The sequence below is a fragment of the Chamaea fasciata genome, unplaced genomic scaffold, assembly GCF_029207755.1.
Source record: "Chamaea fasciata isolate MVZ Bird 193981 ecotype frontalis unplaced genomic scaffold, bChaFas1.0.hap1 SCAF_12, whole genome shotgun sequence".
In the NCBI taxonomy this organism is placed as follows: domain Eukaryota; kingdom Metazoa; phylum Chordata; class Aves; order Passeriformes; family Sylviidae; genus Chamaea; species Chamaea fasciata.
Window position 1 is genome coordinate 1,687,238 of NW_027094097.1, and position 22,560 is coordinate 1,709,797.

Genomic DNA, 22,560 nt, shown 5'->3' on the forward strand with positions numbered 1-22,560 from the left:
CATCTCCAAAGGGCGCAGCCCCCGGGAGAGCGGCGAGTGCCGGGGCGGGCGCTGTCCGGGCCGAGCGGGGCTCAGCCCGGGGGAGATCCGGCTGCGGCGAGCGGGAGCCGGGACAGCTCGGTGGCCTCAGCCCTTCTCCGTCCGAGAGGGAAGGCAGAGCCCCCGGCACTGGCCGCGGGGACGCGGCGGGGCCCGGCTCCCCGGGCAGCGGCAGCGGCGTCACCGCGCTCCCGGTGCCCGAGTGTAAGCGGGAACCTGTTGGCCCCGGAGGGGCGGGGGGCGGGCGGTGCTCTCCAAGCGCCGGGGGCCCCGCGGGAGAGGAGCCGGCGCTGCCTCCGGCGCTGCCGGGGCACGGATGGAGCGCCCGCCGCGGGGCCGGGCGCCGCCACCGCCCGCCGGGCACCCCCGGCTGCGGGGCTCGCTCCGGGGCGGCAGCGGCGGAGCCCGGGGCGGGCCGGTCCGCTCAGCGAGCCCTGAGGCTTCCCCGGCCGGAGTCTACCGCCCCCACCGCTCCACACTGTCCTTGGGGTTTTTCCTGGGGGGATGTATTTCTGATGTCTGGGGTTGGGTGGGGAATTGCTGTCAACTCCAGGCAGAAGCGAATCGATTCGGACGAGATTACTTACAGTTTAAAATGAGGTTTCCAAATATGAGGACGCTGAGCCTGCTTACGCTTTCCTATTTTCCCCGTGCTCTTCCCGAAATGCCTGGTCCTAATCGCAGGGACACAGCTATTCCAGTTGTGATTTTCTGGGGCTTATTACATGTCAGAACTGTAAAAGTCCTCTGGACAATTTACAGACAAAACATCTGGTTCGTTAAAGCAAAGCTACTGGACTAAGACAAACAAACTTTGCTGCTGTGTAAATTCACTTACCCAAACAATTTACATTCAAGCAAAGATTTTAGCCCGAAGAAAAACTTTTATTCATTTGTATTCAGGAGGTTTGGGAATTCACAGGCATTTTAAAATAATTTTGCTCTAATAAAGTTATGTAGATATTACAAAATGTCTTTGTTCTCTTCTCGGATCATTATCGCTGCTATAATGGTTATTGACAACACTTTGTATTTTACAGAAGCGCAGTATCGTTTTCGGGCGTGGGCAGTGGGGTTTTTAAACAAACTTGTCAGATCCGTATTCATCTGGTCCAGCCTTAATGAAAGCTGCTGCTTCTTTGTTCTTCGCCGGGAGAACCCGAAGTCCTTGCCGCATTTCGATGGGTGCCGCCGAGGCGCGGGGCGGCGGGGCAGGCTGTGCCCTGGCACGGAGGGCAGCGCGGGCAGGGGCCGCCGGGCGGTACCGGCCGCGGGCCGCCGCCTCCTCCGCGCCCGGGGCCGGCCGGCGCCTCCGTGGGGCTCCCGCGGGCCGCCCGTGCCGGCGGGGGCTGCCCGGGCCCGCTGAGAGCCCCAGCCCGGCACTGGCCCCGGGGCTCTGGCCGCGGGCAGCGCTGCCCGGCTGCCGGCGGCTCCGAAGGCCCCGGCTCGCTGCTGCCCGGCCCTTCCCGCGGGTCGGGGGGCACTGGGCCGGCGAGGACCCGCAGGACCCCGTCGGCTCCTCCGCCCCGCTCGAAGGGGAGGCGCCGTCAGAGCTGGGCCGGAGCCGGGGCGAGAGGAGCGAGGCCGGGGCCGTTCGGTCCCCGGGACTGACCCCCGGAGAGCGCTGAACCGGTGCGAACAGCGAGTGAGAGCGGCCACACGGGCACCTCGGCGCACGCCGCTCCCTGCCTTGTTTGCAGTCAGCAAGAGGCGAAACATCAACACGCTGCTCGGGAGAGAAGAAGGTTAAAGCTCGGCTAAAACACGCTGGCTTCTAGGAGGCAGCTGTTGCAAGTTTGCTAAACTTCTTCACTGATCCTCCCTGGCCCTTCCCATAACCAGCAGTTAATTCCAGTGGTCCTTTATCGGCTCAGCCGCTGTTTCCACTCGGGCTGGGGGACGAAAGAGGTGTCTCGGGCAATTGGTGGAGTTTTAGTGGAGAGGAATGGTGTGAACAGTGAAAATACACACCAAAGAAGGGCAGTAAGCAGTGCCCAGTTGGGAAAGCTAAAACAGTCTTAGCTGGTGGAAAGTTCAGGAGTGATGGTTATCTAATTGTGTGACTTATAAATAATTGGTACCTTGTTTTAAAACCGCCGGGAAGAGCGAGCTTAGGGCTGAGCCTTGTGTGCTGAGTCTTTGTGCATGGAGTCTGTACAGCCATCGATTTCATGCGTTATGTTTGGAAACGTTACACTTCATAAAATTATACGTTCTGGCTCTCTGGAATAGACTGTGACCCCCAAAGAAGCCGACGCGCATGAAGGCATCTGCACTTCCCTCTGTAAATCGTCTGATAGATAGCTCAATAGATTTTCTTTTTCTTCCTTAAAAAAAAAAAGAATGTATATAGTTAACAACCAAATTATTCCACAACTTCCTGAGCGTTTTGGCAGTGAGAGTTGTGAATGTGTAAGGGCAGTGCACGCGTCTGTGTGCACGAATATCTGCCGCCTCCCTCTCTCTCACACACACGAGAATTATTATTCCTAAGTGAGCTGAGAAAGTTTCTCCAATGAGTGTTTACGGAAAGTTTCACTTATTTCGTTCCCTCCCAGTCCCAGCTCGGCTCACTGGAACGAGCCCATCGCCCTCCGCCGCCGGCGCGTGTGGGCCGCCCTTAGCAGAGCCAGGTGAGCGCCGCTGCTTACACAAAGCTCCCCACGCCGCGGGGCCGGGGACAGTCCCGCGCGTTTGTTTGTACCGCTGACACCGTCCAGCTGCTGCGGTGCCACCTGCCAGCATCGTCCACGCAGGCTCTGCTCTGTCCGGGAATCCGTTCAAACACCAGTGCCACCCCACACGCACAAATCCACGCAGGCGTGCAGCCGGGCGCGCCCGCGGGAGGAGGCTGCGCGCCCGCGGGGCCGCGCCGGGGCCGAGGGGCTCGCACCCCGCCGGGCACCCGGGCCGAGCCCGGCAGCGGGCAGGGGCTGACATCCATCCCTCGGGCGGGCTAAGGGTGACACAAAGGCGGTGAAAGATGAGCGGATTTAGAGACAGGGAAGTGGAAGGAACAAAGTTCTTGCAACTTGCAACCGCCCCAAAATTCGGGATTGGTCGCTGCAGCTCGTTCCTGGCGAAGCCCCGCAGCCAGCAGCTGAGGAGGATCGGGATCGTCCCCGGCTTTGGAGAGGGCTCTCGCACATTTCAGAACAGCCTTCACAGGACTGCAGTAACTACACGCGCCGTGTCATTTTAATTTTGCTGTCGTTTTCAGGGCGCTTTCCCAGGGCGCTTTACCAGCGCCTGGTGGCAGAGTGACCTTCTCCGCACTCCGTGCGGCGAGCAGGAACGGAGGCGGCCAGGGCTCCCGGGGCTCTCGGCTGCCGAAGCTCCCGGCCGAGCATCCCAAAGTTTGTTTCAGTCTCTCTCTCTCTCCAGGGCTCGGAGGAATCCTCCATGTTGCGCAGCGCGGGCCGGCTGGGCTGGCAGCACCTCAGCCCGGGGTTCGCCTCTCGCCGGCTCCGCGCTCGGCGCGGTCCTGCCGCGGCCATCGCCCCGCCGAGCCGGGAGCGCAGCCGGGCTGAGCGCGGGGTGCGCCCCGGCCCCTGTCCCTGTCCCTGCCCACGGCCGCCAGCATCCTCCGGGGGGGGGGGTGAGGGGCGTGAATTATTTAGGTTTTCTATTTCCTACTTAAAGGGGGAGGAGGAAGAGAGCATGAACGAGCTATTAACCGCAGCCGAGCCCTGCTTCCCGAGGCTGTCTAACATTTGTAAATACTTATGCTGCGGCTGGTCCCCTCCTCCCCGGTTAAGTTGTTTAGTATGTTGGTTATTTGTACCGAATCCCGGCCTGTGTAGTGTCTGATGTGTTGTCGTTGCAATGTGCAGCCGGGGTGACACTGATGGATGCGCCAATGGTGAGACGGACAGATGTTAGGGCGGATCTAGCGGCACGCACCGCCGCGGCGGCGAGCCCGCCCGCCCGCCCCGCCGGGGCTGCCCGCCGCCCGGCCCCGTCCTGCCGCACGGCTCACCCACGCTCACACACTCGCACACACGGGGCTTTTTGGGGAGGGGGGGGGAAACGTCTCGGTGTCGTCTCTTAAGCAGATCTGATCGCTCCTTCTGCGAGCAGATACTGTAACTGTGAGGAGCAACCAGCGAGTATCAATGAGATGGAACTGAGCGAGTTTGGCAGCAGAAGCGGCAATTGACAACTCACCATTTTCTTGTTTGCAAGAAATGTTTCGTTTTCCCCCAACAGTAGTAATTTCCCGGGGACTTTAGGCGACTGCGATTTTTTTTTTTCATCCTAAAGATCAGCTTAAAAAAAATCAACTCATAACAATAATAATCCAAAAAAAAAAAATTATCTCAAACCTTCTCCACCCGTCATGTAAAGTGTTTGAATTTCCTGCAACTTGAAAGGGAAGCGAGAGCCCGAGAGCGGCACGGCGGCTTTATAGGATGTGAAGACGCAACAACATCTGCACTTAGTCAGGTATTTGGAATTATCCCAAATCTCGAAGAATGGGGGCGAGTGGAGTGGTTTTTTTTTTTTTTTTTAATCTTACCGTAAAAGTGAGCTCAGCTTTTTTTTTTTTCAATTCCTCCCCGTGAACTTAAAAAAAAAAAAAAGCAAAAAAAAAAAAAAAAAAAAAAAGCTACTGCTTTGGTGTTTTTTTTTTTCCTTTTTTTTTTTTTTTTTTTTTTTTTTTTTTTTTTTTTGGCTGTTGTTGTTGTCGTTGCCGTGTCTCCCTTCCCTGCTGGCGGGGTCCCGGCGCGGGCGGGGCGGGGGCGGGAGCGGCCCGGGCCCCGCGCGCCCCCCGCCCGCCGCCCCGGCCCTCCCCGCGCCCGCCGCGCGGCCCCGCCGCCCAGGGATGCGCAATCAAACCCGCAGCACATCGATCCGCCGCCGCTCGCCGAACTGAGCGCGGCGGCTCGGCAGTGAACTTGGACAGAGAAAAAAAAAAAATTAAAAAAAAAAACCCAAAAAAACCAACTGAGAGAGAGAGAGAGAGAGAGAGAGAGGAAAAAAAAAAAAATCAACCCCCAAAACAGGGTAAACGGGGGAAAAGTGCTGCTTCCCGAAGAGCCGGGTGTGTGGGGCGCGGGCGCTGCCCGCTCCCCGCCGCTCTGGCCCCGCGGGGCGGGAGCAGCGGCTCCGCTGGCGGGGGCGCCGCCGGTAGCGGCCGCCGGCCGGGGCGGCCCCGACACCGCCCGCCCGCAGGCGCGGAGCGGAGCGCGGCGGCCGCGGCGCCAGCCAGGTGGGAGCCGGCGGGCTGGATGTGTCGGCGGGCGGGCGGCGCGCCGGTGAGTGCGGCCGGGGCGGGCAGCGCCGCGGGGCGCGGCGGAGAGCCGGGGCTGCCGCCGCCGCTGTCACCGCGCGGGGCGGCCGGGATGGAGCGGCGAGCCGGGCCCTCCTCGCCGGGGGGGGGGCGGGGAAGGGGGGGTCCCGTGGCCCGGAGTGGCGGGAGGCGATGGCTGCGGGGGGCTCCGGCGGGGAACGGGTGCGCGCGGGGGCGGAAAGGGAAGGGCTGCGGCGGGGAGCGAGCGGCGCGGAGCCCGGCGGGCTGCCCTGCCCGTCCCTGCCCGGCCGGCCCTCCGCCGCCGCCGCGGGCGGCTCGGGAGACCGGCGCCGGCGGCGGGCGAAGTTGAGTGGCGGAGGGGGCGCGGCGAGGGGGTCGCCCCGGCCGGCGGGGCAGAGCCCTGCCCGTCCCCGTGCCCGGTCCGGCGGGCGATGCGCGCTGAGTGAAGGCGCGGCCCGGGGCGGGCGGCGGCGGTGCCCCGCTCCCTCTCGGCGGACCAGTTTGAGTGACACCGCGATCATCTCGTTTCCCTTCAAGCTTCGCCTGTTGCCGCCGCCGCCGCCGCCGCCGCTCCAGCGCCGAGCCGGGAGTGGAGAGCGCAGGCTGAGGCTCCGCCGGCTCCGGCCAAGAGATCCCCTGTCTTTATGCCGTGATCTCCCAGCCCGGCCAGGCACCGGGGGCGCAGGGCGGGGTGGGGGGGACTGCGGGCTCTCCCCAGCCCTCCCGCCCGCACACCTCTTCGGGGGGCTTCCCCTCCTCCTTCCTCCGGGGCGATTTGTCAAACTTCCCCCCTCTTCTGCCAGCAGCAGCAGCAGCAGCAGCAGGGCTGTCCTCTCCTCTGTGCCGCCTCCTCCTCCTCCGCCGCCGCCGCCTCCTCCTCCTACTCGGCATCGTGTATGCACAGCAACAAAAAATATATCCCCGACCCAGCCCTCGCGCCGAGGCTGGAGCAGCTCACCGGATCTCTGGGGCTGAGGCAACTCTTCCCACCCCCGCGCCCCGGCTGCCCCCCCCCGCCGGCGCCCGCAGGAGCCCAGCATGCCGAGGAGGAAGCAGCAAGCGCCCAGGCGCGCAGCAGGTACGAAAGCCGCTTCCCTTCCTTCCCTGCCTTCCCTTCCCTCGGCGGCCGCTGGCTTCTCCTCTCGCTTCCCCCCGTCTCTTTCATAACCGGCTCCCGGCGGGCTCCGGCGCCGCTCCGCGCCCCGCTCCTGCCCCGCTGCCCGCCGCTGCCGAGGGCTCTGCCGAGCGGCTCCCGGGCTGGAGGCGCGGCGCCGGCGCCGGGGGGTTTTGGGGGGATTTTATTTATTTTTTTTTTCTTTGGGGTGGGGAAGCGCATGAAAGCCCGTTCCCCACTTTTGGTGCCCACTTTGATTTATTCCGAACTCTGCCATGCCCCGGCTCGGTTCTGGGGGGTAACCCTGTGCGAGGGGCAGGCGGGTGTGTACGGGCACACGCTGCTCGGGCTCCTGTGGTCGGTGTCACTCCGGGGCTGGGGGAAGCAAGGAGGAGAATTTTGGTTATTTCCAGCCCGTACTTTGGCACCTACTTTGCTTCTCTCTCTCGTAGTCTTCGTTCTTCTACATCCCCTTCCCTCACAGGCAAATGGTTTGTGAAAGCCAGGGAAAATACTCTTTTTATTTGATTCTTTTTTTCCTATTAAAAAAGAGAGAGGGTATGTATAAATACATGGCACGCTGTGAATGAAGTGGCACGGACAAAGTGATTTGGAGGCTCTGCAGTGTTAGTTGAAGATCTAAGCCCAGAACTGGTTCCTTTGCCCAACTTTTACCTTTTTCCTCTTCTGCCCTTGTACTGCACTGGAGATGTCTCTGCCGGACAGACACCCTCCTGGCTGGTCACTTTCTTTGGTAGCCTCTTCTGTTAATCCTATTGATTTCTTATTTATGAGTCCAGAGGAGAAGCTGCAAAGTAAACCAAAGGAGAGAAAAAAAAAAAAAAAAAAAGAAAAAAAAAAAAGAAAAAGGGTCTGTGTATTGTCAAGTGACTGGTGAATGTTTCTGATAGTGCCTTTACAATTTCCACCGTGTTGGTTTTTTTTTTTTTTTTTCCTTTTTAGAAATACTTTTCGAGGCTTTGTGCTGGTGAGGTTTTTTGTTTGTTTGGCCTGTTTTCCTTTTGCCAGAAATGTCAACTCCTGTTAAACTTAAGCAGTATTTTTTGGAAAAGCCAAACTGAAAAGAAAACAGTAAAAGAAAAGCCCCACATAATTTTACAGTAATCCTTAGTTGGGGATATGTGGGCTGGAAAAGGTTTCCTTGGCCTGTTGCCATCCTTGATTTGATGTCTGATTGATCGCCTGTCATCTGGCAGCCTTTGATCTATTCATTCCCGATAAACATCAATAAATCACTTGCCATGGTAACGCCAGACTCGGTGACGTCACACGTGGCCTGTCAACTCTCTGTTAGCGCAGCTCGGGGGGCTCCTGGCCGGCGGTGCCCCCGCGGGCGGGCCGGGGCTGCCGGGGCCGGGCTGGCCCGGGGCTGCCGGGGCCGGGCTGGCCCGGGGGCAGGCACGGCACAGCCCTGCTCGGGGACAGCCCTGGGGCAGCCGCCCCGACAGGCCGCGGTGGGAGTTTTCCAGAGGAGCCGGCAGCATCCCTGGCAGCGCGGCTGTGGTTGTGCTTTGGACAGCTGGGAGCAGGTAGTCCTGCAGCCTGGGCTAAGGGCTTGGTGGAACCCAGGCGTTCAGTGCTCCCACACTGCCTGACAGCTCCTCCGAGTGGGGTGGTTTGGGTTTCGCCGACAGCGAGGGGCTCGGGGAGCAACCAAAATTGTAAATACCAGTGCGCGCGTTCCCTTTCTTCTCCTCTTCGACATCCACATGCGTTCGGCCAGTGCTTTTGAAATAGGGAGATGGACTTCCCAGAAGTCTTACCCCCGCGCACAAACAGCTAGAAAGTTTGGAAAGTTTCTCAGTACGGCAGTGATACCATCTAGCAAACAATATCGTAGCCAAGTACTTCATGATAATATTTTGCTTTTCCGGCCTGTGCCATCAAATAACAATTTTCAAGAAAAACGACAGAGGTGAACTTTTCCTGATACCTGGGAAATTCTGTTTTGTAATGCGAATTTAGTTCTGCAAAATCTAGCTTTCCCATGTGTTTGACACACTTGACTTTGCTGGAAACTGAGCTCTCTCTCCACAGGCTGGAAGAAAATGTTTCTGCACTAAACACACATTCTGAGGTATCCCTCTCTCCCTCCACCACTCTCTGTCTCTCCCTCCTTTCTCAAGTGAATCATCCGTGATGAGCGATCTGTCTTTCATATTTAGCAGAAGTGTAATCTCTTTAAACTTTTAGCTTTTTGATAGCCACATTAAACATTTAGTATTGTGTATAATTGCTTCCCACTGAGATGCTGCTTTTATTGGTCACATTGGAAATGTTACTTTTTCTAATAGCAAAAGCAAAGGCTTTTTTCCCTTTTAACACCTTAAAAAACAGCTAAGAAATAACAGGTTAGTTAAGAAATATTCATTACAAAAACTTGACTGCAGGACTAATAGGAGATGGAAGAATGGTTTTGCTCTATCAAAATGACCCGTCAAAACGACTTTGTTTCATATTTGATTTAATTGTCTCTCTCCTGACAGGCACATTCATCAATAGCTTAATGGTCAATCAGAAGTTGGCAGAGTGAGTGCTTTCATTCTTTCCCATACACTAGCTTTGGCTTTACTTTATCAAAATGCCTCTGCCTAATGGATATGGGGGATGTAGAATGACTGAAGGGCTACTTATTTGACAAGAGTGAAAAAACAAGAACATTTATGCTGTTGATAAGTGCATGAAGATAAATAAGTGAGCTGTATGAGGCGTTTTATTTTAAGACAGAAGAAACTTACTTTCCCCCCCCCCCCCCCTTTTTGGCTTGAGAGCTGCAAGTTATAAGGTTCATGACTGCTTTTGTGGCATACTGAGAGTGATGACAAATTGATTGCTTGGTACTGAGAGAGAAAAAAAGGTGGTGGTGGGGGGAGAATTAAAGATGTCTGCTGATTGGTAACTCAGGAAATCCAGTCCCCAGCAACCTTGAGAATACTCGAGAATTTTTTTTCTCCAAACTGAAAGGTCCGCTCAGCCATAAAAAAAGAAAAGTTGTTTTGCCAGCTTCATTAGTGTTCACCTAATTAGCTGTAAACCTGATGGATTCCTGACAGCTTTAATGATTGGAGATGACAAGCTCCACGCAGTGTCATCCAGCAGAATTAGGTTTGCAGCTAGTTTGATGTAATCAAGTTGATATTACACAGTCCTGGTTGCCTTTAGTTGTGCATTAACTCAATTTTCTGCTGCAGGTGACAAATGGGCTTTGGTACCTGGATAATCATGTCATAGGAATTAGGACCCTTTTAATGGTCTGGAGTAGAATAACAACAACAAAGAACTCTCAGCAGCACAGAGCTCGCAGACATAACAGACAGGTGCACAAATTCTTTATGTCTAGCCCAAGTGTTAACACCACACTGTGGAAGACTAAAGCTGTCTCTCAGAATCAAGAATCTGTAAAAATGATAATTTCACTTTGTTTGCTTTGAGACAGAGCTGAATATCGTAGGTAAATTTGGGAAGGAGAGTCACGAATTGCAATTTTACTCCTCACCTGTTAAAGCAGGAAGATAGTCAGAATAGCTGCTCCAAAGACTTCTGTCATGTAAGTCAGGAGGAAGAAGGTATTTACCAGTTCGAGGCTACTGTCTGGGGAAGCTAAGATATTGTATTAATAGAGGCCAGTCTTATTCATGCAAACAGTAATTATCTATCCTTAAATTATAGCTTTCGCTTGCAGCTTTTTTAGAAACCTATTTAAAAGATCAAGAAAATGTACTTCCTACTGACAGAAACGACTTAATGCATATTTTGTGTACATACCTTCTGAGGGGGGATTGGGAACTAGTGGTTTGCTGGAATCACATTTAGTTTACTTATTTATTTATATATTAAATAAAACAGTAAGAACCCAGACAACTGCACCGAGTTTTCAAGGCTCTGGGAAAACAAAACAAAACAAAAACAAACAAACAAACAAACCGGGGGCCTGTGGTATTTTTGTTTTTACATAGCATGTTTTAAATCCTGGAGATTGCTGCATGCTTTAGGCTCTTCCCAACTCCCGTGCTCACATTGCAAAGCTGCACCTGGCCAGTGTGAGCCCTGAAAAACACGGAATTGATGCCTCAGAGGTGCAGAACACTTGCACTTTCCAGGGACTCGAGTGCTGGTGCCAGCCCTCGGCCCCTCCAGCGCGGGGCTGGGGGTGCAGCGCAGCAAACAGATGCAAGATGGCACACAGGTTGTGCCGCCAGATTTCCAGGCAGCTCTGACTCCGGCAACTCGAACGCTCGCCTTTAATTTATGGCAATTGCTTGCAACTACATACATACCCCAAAAGTAAATGTAGCGATAAAGTAGGCTACCTATAAAGGTACTTGCAGTGTCAGCCCTTGGTATGTTATTTGCCTCCAAACCTGCCACATATTTCTCTGTTGGGCAGAGATTCTTCCTAGCAGCAAGCTGACAAAATGATTAGTTATGGCTGTCCTCTGCTTTTTTTTTTTTATTTTTTTTTTTTTCCGGCAAAGTGTGAAGGAACAATGCAAAAAAAAAAAAAAAAAAAAAAAAAAAGAAGAAGAAAAAGGGGCATAAATATAAAAAGGCTTGATAGGTTCCCCTGAATATCCGGCTGGAAAACAGAATTTTCCAGAATCAGCTGCCATTTCTCCCATTAGCTTGACAGCTGTCAATTAGGGCTTCAGTGCTCTCCTGGGCCACAGTTTATTGCGTGCGGTTGATGTTGTCATTTTGTTCTCGGTTTTGCCTTGAGCACTATCATGAGCAGGAGTGAAATAGTCAATAACTGATGTATCAGCAGTTATTTCTTAAATTGGCTTACAAGTCTGCATTTTTCCTCTTTTTACTAAAGATTGTTTTGTAAAGTGATTAGAATGAATTGTGACTGCTGCAGGGTTATGGGAAATGCAGTGAAGCTAGGGTGAGTTAGCAGGATTAGAGTGGGTCCTTTTTGTCAGCCCTGCTTCCAGGATTAGTGGAAACTGTATAGAAAAGATCACCTTCAGGGTGAAGTGTGGGGTACATTTTTAAGCGTGCTACGTGCACGCTTATGCAGAAACATATGGTGGTACAGTGTGAATGAAAAGAAATCGTTTGCCAGGACGTAAAGTAACCTATGTGTTATCTTTCTGAGCAAACCTTGGCACTGCTGCCTTTACGGTGTAGTAATCCATATTTTAATCCAACGTCGTGACTGTTTCCTAGAGAATCCAAATACAGATTGTCAGATTTTTAACACAGCCCTGTTTTCAAGGTGCTGCTAGTGGATCAGGTATTGAGATGCCTGAAGTGTTGCATTGTCAAGTAGGAGTGTATGTGTGTGCATGGTTATGATACAACACCAAAAATAACATAGTTGCTGAGCAGTCGTGTGTTATCTTATCTGTGAAATACTTCAGCATCATTTACTAAACAGTCTCCCTCAGGTGTTTTAGTCTGATTCCTTTTTTTTTTCCTTCTCTGTGTGTTTGGTAATTTTTTTACAATTTAGTTACGCCCAAATTGTGGTTTATCAGCCTTAAGTTAAAAATGAAAGGTGAATACAATATATTGTATTTGGTAACAATGATATGGACTGGTACATCCAGACAGATAATATGCAGTTGTAATTAGAGTGAATAGACAGGCATTCATTTTCAAATTCTTTGACACATGCATAAAATAGTCATATAATAAGATAAGATGACAATTTTATGTTAGGTTGATAAAGTGTCCCGATACATGCATTTAAATGTCTGTAAGCCTTTTTTTATCCAGACAGATTAATTCTAGTTTCCAGCATTTGCAGTTAGACATTAAATTAATTTTAAAAATCCCACTAAACAATGGATACGTTGCTTTTTTGTGTGTGTATATGTCATAACCTAAAGCAGGAGGATTGAAAAAAATTTGTGCAATTGATTTTTCTTGATTTCAACATAAAAAAAAAAAATAAAGCATGAAAATTGGCTCAAAGGATTTCAAGCATAGTCCACGAGAGATTGTATTGTAGTTTTCTTAAGTACAGTAATGCAGAGTAGAACATTGTCAGAGCTTGAAATTGTTTGTTGCCATTTTCACAAAAAGAACTGAAAGAGTTTAAATAAGTAGGGCTTAATTTCAGAGACTGCGAGATTCATCCTACTGCATTTGCCTGATTTTGCGCCTGAAAGATATTTTGGTCATCTCACCAGAGAGCCAATCTGCAGAATTTAAACACTTCTCATTGCAGGCATCAACTTTAAGATATTTCTCAGAAAATGTTCAAAGGGGTTTTTTTTTCCCCCCTGGGGGCAGAGGGAGAGTAGGGGAAGAGTTACCAGAGTATCATAGAATATCTGAAAGCTCTTCCCCGATGCCATTACCTGGCCTCTTCGGGCAGTAAAGGGACAACTCTTCAAGAATAATCTAAGTTCGTATTTTTGACTTAATTATAAATTATTAATTAACGCTGTCAGGACACATGTTATTAATTATGACTCTCTTTTCTCCATCCAGAGCAGCTGTTGGGAATCACGTAAGTTGACTGTGCTTGTTGGTGTGGGAGTTTGCCAGTGAGGAGCCTCCATGCCCGGCCCGCCTCACCTCCGGCTGCCGTCCCGTCCCGCCTGGGCGCGCCTGTTGGGCAGCGCCGGCCACCAGTGCCAGTTCTGAGGTGGCCCAGCGTGCTCACAATAAGGCACCGTGGTCACGGGGCTGGGGTCTAGGTCCTGTCCATAAATAATTCTGGTTTTAAGAAAGGCGGTGGGGAGGTGGGAAGGGCGGCAGCCAAGCCTCGGCCAGGGGGAAGCCAGGAGGTTTCCCCGCGCATCCGCCAAACTCCCGCCAAACTTCGCATGCCGGCGCAGAGCAGAGGGCTGCTTTATAATTCGTTTGGAATGGTCCAAATTCATTTACTTTTGATATTTCCATCATTAAATTGAGCCCTCTGTTTCCGTTTCTTATGTGTTCTTTGCGGAATGCATGTTGCATAAAATAGGCAATTTTTAATGAACAATTTAATGTAAATGGGTTCTGAATTTAAATTAATATTAATGAAGCTTTGAGTGAATTTATTTTGCATACGTAAAGGCTTGTAACTCTTTCACTCATACACTCTTGTCTTTATGTACTAACACATTGGTTAGGTGAATTGGCTAGTTTCCATATTTTGTGATTAAAAGCTCTAATGGATTTTACATGGATATTTGTGCTAGCGTAGCCTTGCACAGGTTACTGTCGCTAGTAAAAACGTACCTGCCTTGATACCCGGATTTTTGCAGTTAACATTTCGCCGTTACCCCACCGTTTCCCTACGTTTCTTCCTACTTTGCTTTCGCCTTCACGCTTAAAGAAAAAAAATACTCCAACAATAGTCACTACAGTCAAGATGTTTTCTTTCTTTGGCTTACCTCTAATGCATTATGTATTTGGAAATGATGGGATGTTCTATAATTAATTCTGTTAGATGTAATTGCTATAATCACTTTGATGCTACACATAATAAAAGTAATATGGTAAGCATACGGAAAAATATAAACACCTTATTGTAACACTTTTTGTAAAATTCTTTAAAAAATTTTGTTTAGAGCGGAACCTCTGCTTCCATATTTTGTCAGGGCTAAGGATTCTTTTTTTTTTTTTTTTTTTTTAAGTACATTACTTTAGTAAAAGAATTAATTTTAGATATTGAAAAGATTTTGACAGGCAGGTTGTCTTGCGTGTGCGCGCGAATATCCCTGACTCTGTGCGGTATTAAAGATGTAGTTCATTAAGGAGCCAATTTTCAGCGTGGCTACAAGTGAGACATAAATATCACTGTATATCTCATGAAATGAGAGACAAATATGTACATTATATCAAAACCCAGGACACAGGAAATAACACAGGGATGGAACTGTACAGTGGAGAGCTTCTTTGTAGCGCAAAATTATGGGAAATATAAAATGTATGAAGGGCAGCATGTAACTGGAGAGGGAGTTTTTCAGGCATGGTCCCAAGTGGGAAAAAGGCTACAGAAGGTGATTTCCCTCCTCCTGCTTTTTTCTTTTTTCTTTTTTTTTAACAAGTAGCTTTGAGTTATTGTTTGCAAACACAGTTTTTTGATAGGGAGGAAATGAAAGAAATATGTGCTATGAGTTTAGCTGTGTAGCTGATATCCTTGATTCTGTAACAAAAAATGTTAATATGGCCATAGTTCTTAATTAGTTGCACACCATACTTAATGCTGCAAAGGTCACTTGGTTTTATGGTCCGGCTTCGCCTACGAATTTGTATGTTTCCCCCCAAATTTATATTTCTCTCTCATGTATTTTCTAAGCAATTGAGTGTGCAAATTGTGGCGAAAATGCAAACTAGAAACAGCATTAGAAAAATACATTTAGCATGGACAAAGAGGAGGTTTTTATTTTTTAATTTTTTTTTTCATTTTGCTGGTGTTATTTTCAAATAACGCCCAGCCTTTGCGTGGCGAGCAGCAGCATTACATTTAACTTCTGTAAGCTGAGCAAACAAACCCTGCCCAAGCTCTCGCTGGATTGTTCTGGGGAAGAACAGAACAGGGTGCTGTTTCTGAGTGTCTCTGGGACTGGGCTGGCTGCCGGCAGCCCTTTCCCTGCTAGGTCAAGCCTGTTGCTGGAGGGCCAGATCGCAGCAGGGGCCTCCAGGAGGCTTGGCCGGGCTGCTCCAGACTGGCAGCCATCAGTCATCCATCTGTGACACAGAGTCTGTTTTTGATGGCAGGGATGATAAAAGGCCTGGGAACTGTATAGGCCCTTGTAATCAGGGCCAGTGCTGACATCCTTCTCAACTTTGACAGCTTCTTCCTTTTCTCTCTTCACCGCCAAGACTGTCTCCACTGGATTTTTTTTTTTTTTTTTTCCTCTCTCTTGTTTCATGTACTTGATCAGTCTCAGATGCTGGGAATTATTTTTTTCTGGAGGGAGGGGGAGTGTTTCTTTTGGTTTGTGGGTTGGGCAGGTGTGAGAGGAAGTCTGGTTTTTTTTTGGTTGTGTTTTTTTTTTTTGTGTTTTTTTTTTTTTTTTTTGTACTGTAGGCCTGTTGCTAATTAATGTTCCTCCATAAGATTCTGTCGGAGTTGAGTAATGTTTTTGATCTTTATGCCTGATAACTGCATACTTAATGAGATTTCAAAGCTGTGAGTGCAGCTCCCTACAATTATTGACAGATGCCTTTTCTTTGCCATTGGGTTCAGCTTCATAAATCCTCCTGCAGTAATGAGGTTCAGAAGTGCCACCCTGCCAGTGAGCTAATGAAAGAGGGGGGGAGGGAGGGAACAGCTCATGCCTGCCTGACACATTTTTTTCCTTTAAAATTTACTATGCAGATGTCAAGCTGTGGGACGATTACTTCAAACATGCTAATTTTTATCTTGCTTTTGTGTCAAGCCTGCATGCCATTTCCCCCCCCCCCCCAATAATAAATAAAAATAGAAACCTCAACCTATTTAAATTTTATCATGGATCATAACTATTGAAGACTTTGATATATGTGTGTTCTTTTGCAGTTTCCAGTCAGTGGAGCAGTTTTTTGAAATCCGAAGGGCAGAGAGAGGTTAAAAAATAAAAATCAAGGGGAGCGGTGGGGGGAGAAAAAAAAAGAAAGAGAAAAAGGCTGCAAGCTGCCTCGGCCGCACGTCAGCCTGCCCTAACCGTGCGCTTGAAACAACGGAGATTTCATTTTAGAGTTCTGAAACTAAATCCTGGTGGAGAATAGCCGCACCATGCCAAACAGTCGATTTCCTTTTCAGCAGAGCCATACATCAGTGACCCACCCTTCCCTCCCGACAGAATGACACGTGTCATTTATCACCGGGGCTGCCGGGGCTCGGGGGGGCGCGGGCAGCTCCCGCTGCGGCGCTGCGGGATGTGCTCCGGCCGGGAGCAGCCGCGGGGAGCGGGCCCGGCAGCGCCCGGCTCTGCTGGGGCCACTGGCGCGCTCGCTGCCCAGGTGATGTGCTTTCATGTTTTCCGCTAAGTCGCCTTCTTCGGCCCCCGGAAGGTTTTCCCCTCCTGTATTCTTTCTCTCTCAGTCTCTCTTCATTTCTTTATTTTTTTTTTCATCCCCCCCCTCCTTTTGGTTTGTTTTTCTTTTTTTTAAGTTTGGCTGTTGGGACAAACTGGCTGACACGTATCATTCAAGCAGCACCAGCTTGCTGGGGGTTGTGTAAATGAATCTGGGAGCTCTTGGTTTCACATGATTCAAACGTGCATTATTGAAGATGGATGTTCCTTAAAAAAAGATTGATGATGGATATCAGGCTTATAGTGCCATTTATCATTTTGAATATTATTTAGACTTGCCGTGTAAAGCTGTAACTTGAGAGTTGGATGAGCTGGGACAGAATGGAGGCCTCGGCGTGCACGTTGTGATTGATGGCTTTGCTTTCTCATTGTTTGTTACCAGATACTCGCCGGTCATTACAGGAGTGCCTTACAATTGTTTTAGGGGCTGGATTTCCGTGTGTGTGTGCGTGTGTGTCTGTACGCCGGGGAGAGGGACGGGCGGCGGCAGAGTTTTTGGTGGGAGCATTTCAATAATTGTAAAGAATGTAGACAAAGCCGTGGCCCGTGCGAGGATACAGGCAGCCTTTTGCATGAGCACAGAGACTTGCCGTGTGTGACACTAAAGTATAAGCAGGACTGTAGCTGATCCAGTGTAACATTGCCAGGCATTGCCACTTCCATTATAAAAATGTGCTTGGGAACAGATTAACACACTCCAGCTTCCTTTTGCTAACAGGATGCACCTTTTTTTTTTTTTTTTTTTTTTCCCCCCCTGGTCCCAAGTGATGACAAAGGAAAAAAAGTTCTAGGACATAATAATTTCAGCATTCAGATACTTCTTTTATGCCCACGCTCTGCATCCAGGATTGTGAATCTTTGTGTCTTGGTGTTTGCTCCCAGGTGTCCGGGGTGCTCCTGGAGAGTGGATGGCCTGGCTGTGTAAGTAGTGAGGGCAATCCCTTCCCTCTTGGAAGCACTTTTGCTGGAACCAGGATACCCCCACCTGCTGGAAGAATTAAGGAAACAGCTTTTTATAGGCAATTAGATGTTTTCTTGGAAGCGCAGGCAGAGACTTTCAGGAGGTAGACGCTCCAACAATGGAGCAGCCTCAGCAGTAGGCAGTGCCAAAACTTCAGGTGTTGGGGTGTTTGTGCCTCTTCAGGCAAGTGCAATACCCAGCCTGGTTAAACTTGTTCTGAGTTGACAAACTATTGACTGTTCCTTGCCTGGCACATCCTACAAAACTCAAATCATTTACAGGAGCGGTAGGTAAAATGTGACGAGAATTACTTTGTTGGATGGGTCTTGAATTTGCACAGGTAGATGGTATTTTTGAAATACTGCTTGTCACATCAACTTTTTCTTTGATTGCAGAATGCCCCTTTAGCAAAAGGGAATGACAGCAACACTTAATAAACATTTAGGTCAAAACTTTTTTTTTAAAGCCAGCAGGGACATTATGTGTGTTTTACAGAAATAAGTTTTTCAGTTCCATTTACTTTTGGTACACTTGGTTATCAAAAGTAAGGAGAATTCAAGTTTATACCCTTCATTCAAGTCCAACACCATGAAAAACTCTGAAAAAATCTAATACTTTCTATAGAGCCTTTAACTATAAGCAAAAACTTTGCTCTGCTACTCCTGCACTTGTGTAACACAGTAGGTAATTGAAGTACAAGTGCCAATTTGCTGTAACAATTGTAAACACACCTTGATACAAATGGCATCATTGCATTCTTACTGATTAGAAAACTTTGCTATTAATAGACACAAAGTCCATTTCAGGTGTAATTGGTAAGGAGCTGAGTGCACTCATGGGAAGAAACCTTGTTTTGTTTTTTTGTTCGCTTTTATTCTTATCCCTTTTTTCAGTTTTATAGCTGGAGACATGATTTATTGCAGCCATCCATCTTTGGGGCTCATCCATCACATCCTGGTTGCTAGGCAATCATGGCAGCAGCTGTTTGCTTTGAATCAGACAGAAAAGTTGTCAATCATCAAAGGCAGGTGAATAGCATTAGAAACACGCTATTGTCAGACGGAATAATTAATCAAAGAGAGAAAAGATAATTAAAAAGATATGACCCTTGCAAGTACTTGCTCTGGGTTGCCTGGAAAAAAGAAAAACTGCCTGGTCTTTTCTAGACACTTAAGCAGCTGAGGGCTGATAAAATATGCACTCTGCAGTGCATAGTTTTTAATTAATTGAAAAAGGTTCAACATTCAAAGACGATGCTGGAGAAAAGTCTGATTATGAGCATAAGTAATATTTATTGTTTGCATGAAAGGCTTGACATGGAGTTCTAACTTTCTGTCACAAATCTCCTGCATGCTTGCACCAAGCCTCTTTCAGCTTCACTATCTTCCCTGGCAGTTACTGGAGTGCGTGGTTAGTCTGTCCAAGTGAGGGTCCCACGGCTTTCATCCAGCCTTTTCATCCTGGGCCACCTTTCCAGGGCATTGTCTCCTTGGCCGTGCCCTGCAGCAATGCTGGAGTGCACGAGCTCTGCCATCAGCAAGGCAGGCAAAGCTCGGCCAGGCTGCAGCCCTGCCCTTCCCTCAGGACTGCAAAGGTGTCCGGGCAGTACCTATCTCATTTCCAACCAGCTTGAGGAATGACAGGCTCATGTCAGCCCATTCTGAGCCCTGATTCTCCAGCAGTCCTGGTGGTTGTAGCTGGAATGACGAGGAGGCTGCTGCAAAGCCCGGTTTCCAACTCCTCCAAGTTTGGCTACCCCAGCAGTGGGTGCAGCAGAGCACACCCAGCACAAGTGTACGCAGGAATGCACTTCTGGTTAGTGCAGTGCTGACCAGTGTGTGTAAAACAGCTGGGCAGAGCTTGGACTGCTGCCAGCAGAGCAGAGGTGAGTGCTTCTGCTGCCCCAAAGCTGGGTCGGAAGCTGAGTGACACAACATTTTTTGTGAGAATGCAATGTCTTGTGATTGATTGTTGGGCAAAGTGCTCATGTAGTCCAAAGAACCCCAAATTTGGTGTTTGTTCATGCTTTGAGGGTGTCTGTGGATAGACTGATCACAGGAGAACCCAGGTATGATGATTGCCTTAGTAGCGTTTCTTTTTTACAAAGTCTTCTGTAAGTAGTGATGCAGAGGTGGCTGCCACACTGCCCCTCTGTATTTTTCCAGTTTTGGTTTCATACTTCCCTTACCCTGTTTTCTGGAAACAAAGAAAGAAACTCCAAGTTTGTGCTGCCAGGAGAACAAGCCCGCTTACTTTTCATATCAAAACTAGACATTAGTGTTGATTATCAGCAAGATTTGCAAGGACGTGTGCTGTGAAATACTGGGAATTTAAGCTGCAGAATGGATACCTTGTACACCATTCTGCACACACCGTCCCTTCACACTGGCTGATACCTGAGCGTTCTTTGCACAGTTCTTCGTGTCAGTGTGTCACAGGCAGCTCCTCTGCTGATTGTGTGTAGCCTGTATCACATTTTCTGCTCTCACACCCCGTTTCACTTGTAATCATTCCAGTATTTACTTAGAGGAGGAGAGAACACAGCTACGAAGGAAACGGGGTGCCATCTGAGTGCTGGCTATGACACATCTGCTGCATTGAGCTATTCTTCCAACACTGGGAGCAGGAAGCTCAGGCTGCAGCTAGCTTGGATGACTTGGAGGGATCTGTATCCTCAAGTAACATTTCATATTAGTGATTCCTCAGAACGTCATGTTCACCAAAGTTTGTGTGAGAAATAATATATTAAAAAAAACCTCTTTAAAAGCACAGTACTGCATATTAGCATTAGCTTGAGAAATATCATCTGTGCACTGCACGACCCAAGTCAGCACCCCCTTGGCTGATAGCCCAGCACTTCTGTGTAAAGTTGGGATGTTGTCTGGAGTTGATGGCAGGTTTTTTTTTTCTTTTTCTTTTTTTTTTTTTTTTTAGTAGGACTAGCTCTTTTTCTTCTATATGTAATAGTAATTCAGTCTGACATATTACTGGCATTTTTTGTCATAGGTGAGTGGGCCCTGTGCCTGTACAGGGCAAATGGGGGGATGCTTGTGTACAGGAATGCAGTGCTTTCTCTAGCACGTTTCTGTGGATTAAATAAATGTGGGACAGCCATGCCAGCACGGGAGGTGACATGTTTATGGCTGAAGAGCTCCTTCCTTCTTTGCTGGGAAGCGGATTTGTCTCCTTTTCACATATCAACACCTCTGATACCTTTGCAAGCATTTGCTGTATTTCAGATCTGCTGATCACTGTTTTATTTACTGATAGGGGAACTGTGGCAGTAGTTCCCTAATGGAGGGATATATAGTGCTGACATCAAGGAAATGTTGGCTAAGAGACATGGATAGATGGCTGCATGTTGGAATATAGGTGGTTATTGTTAGTCTGATGGTGACTTTTTAACACACTGTATATGAAAGTTCCCTGTGAAAATGCTTCCCTCTGCTCATCAAGGTGAGATCCATCTTTTCCTCTTATTTTTCCCAGTCTCTATTCCATGCATGGTGTTGAGGGAAGACAGAATAGCTGTTCCTCATTTACAATATTTATTGCACAGGTGGAAGAGGTTGGATTCTATGAAAGGGTTTTTCTGTCCTAGCCCCTTCCCCATCCTTCCCCATATACAGGCTGCTTTTGCAGTTGACCAGGGAAAACTGTTTAGAAACTTGAAATACCTTGGTACTCAGCATGGTGAAGCTGGATTGCCTTTTTGTTCATATGAAGTGAAAAATAGACAGAATATGTCAAACATTAACACCGGCACAGATAGTAAACTGTTTTGCTTTAGCTGGTGGAAGAATGTGCAAAGGGAGTTTAAAATAAACAGTCAAAGAACAATCAAGCGCTTGCCGGTGTTGAAGTCGCTGTGTTAAGTAGAATGTAGTATCTCAGTAGGAACCACCAAGTTACACGGTATCTGGATACTGACAAAAATCTCTCGAATGTGTGTATATATATATATATATACACGTGTGATGTTCTTGGCTGAATGTGAACCGAGTAAATGTGCAAGGTTTCCCTTAGCCATGCCCCTGCCTGTTCCAGGCTGTGACACTGCAGCTCCGTCAGACAGTGCTCAGGTCTGTCCTGCTCTCTGCCAGAGATCCAGGGCATTTCTCACTGGCTTTAGAGCGCGCTGTGTCCGTGAAGGATGGAGCATATGTGCTTCCTTTTGAAGCTTTCTGATATAAGAGAGACTTTATTCCACGTTTTTAAGGTTAGTTGCCCTTTTTATTCCTCTCAGTGTTGCTTGCTGTTGCATCTCCTATATGCACGGTGATTTTAGGGCCTCAGTCCTACCAGCCTGTGCAGTGAAACAGAAATATTTCTTATCTCCATTTTTCAGTTTGTCAGCAGTGTGCTTAAGAAAAGTCTTCTGCAAGCTAAACCTGAAGCTTGGAAGATGTCTCGGTGTTCTCTAAGTGACCGTCCTTTGGTGTCCAACCACGCTGCAGTGAAATGCATAAAATGCATTTGTATGCACTTACTAATATGATGAAAAGTACCCTGTTTTATTCAGCGTGTTTTCTAGGATACTTCCTCAGAAATGACTGCGGTAAAAGATAATGGTTTTACTGTCATAGGTGCAGGATGACTAACTCGTGTCAACTGATAATCCAGGAGCAGAGCCAGATGGCCTTGGAGGTAGGGAATCATCAGATAAAAGCCATCAGGCAGGGAACTGCTTTAATCCCTAACTGTGTAAGAAGGAGCAGGGTTGGAAATGCCTTCAGGAGAAGGGAAGGAAGAACTAGTGCCATGCAGAAGAAAAGACTGATAGGTAGAGATCCAAACCGCTGTATTGTCCCCAAAATAGACATACCTGAATTCACGTGTTACTTTCATTCACCTGCCTTCAAAATCGTGTACAGGACCGTGCTGTTGTTTAGAGTTAAACATATACTTTGCTTTCTAATTAACCCCCAAATCCCTTTGCATTTGCCATATTAATTTAATTACTTTGGGTGTAAGAGCACAATTCTGGCAACCACCTTAACCTTGTAAGTAGAATGGAGAGACATAAACCAGGTGGACAAAACTGGGTTGGACTTGTTGCAAATTTTAGTGAAAGATTATTTGGAAAGTAGAAGGTGGAACTTGAGACAGCAAAGATTGTGCGTGAGTGGGTTTTTTATCTGCTGAAATGTATCATTTACCCAGGATACCTTGTCTTCCTTTGTTTTTGCTCTGGGCCTGCAATAAA

At 48.8% G+C, this 22,560-nt stretch overlaps 1 protein-coding gene across 4 annotated transcripts in view; it reads left to right on the forward strand.

The window, feature by feature from the left end:
- Positions 1–2,948: 2,948 nt before the first annotated feature.
- TSHZ3 (teashirt zinc finger homeobox 3) overlaps positions 2,949–22,560 on the forward strand; it is a 69,992-nt gene continuing 50,380 nt past the window's right edge. Inside the window, exons 1-2 of one of the 4 annotated variants that reach the window (XM_066194278.1) lie at positions 2,949–3,214; positions 5,831–6,371. In XM_066194278.1, the coding sequence (XP_066050375.1) occupies positions 6,332–6,371 (40 nt within the window). In that variant the 5' untranslated portion in view covers positions 2,949–3,214; positions 5,831–6,331. Of the gene's footprint in view, positions 3,215–3,501; positions 4,486–4,838; positions 5,298–5,830; positions 6,372–22,560 lie in introns of those variants that run through there. The other 3 variants (XM_066194282.1, XM_066194281.1, XM_066194280.1) reach the window with 3 other exon arrangements.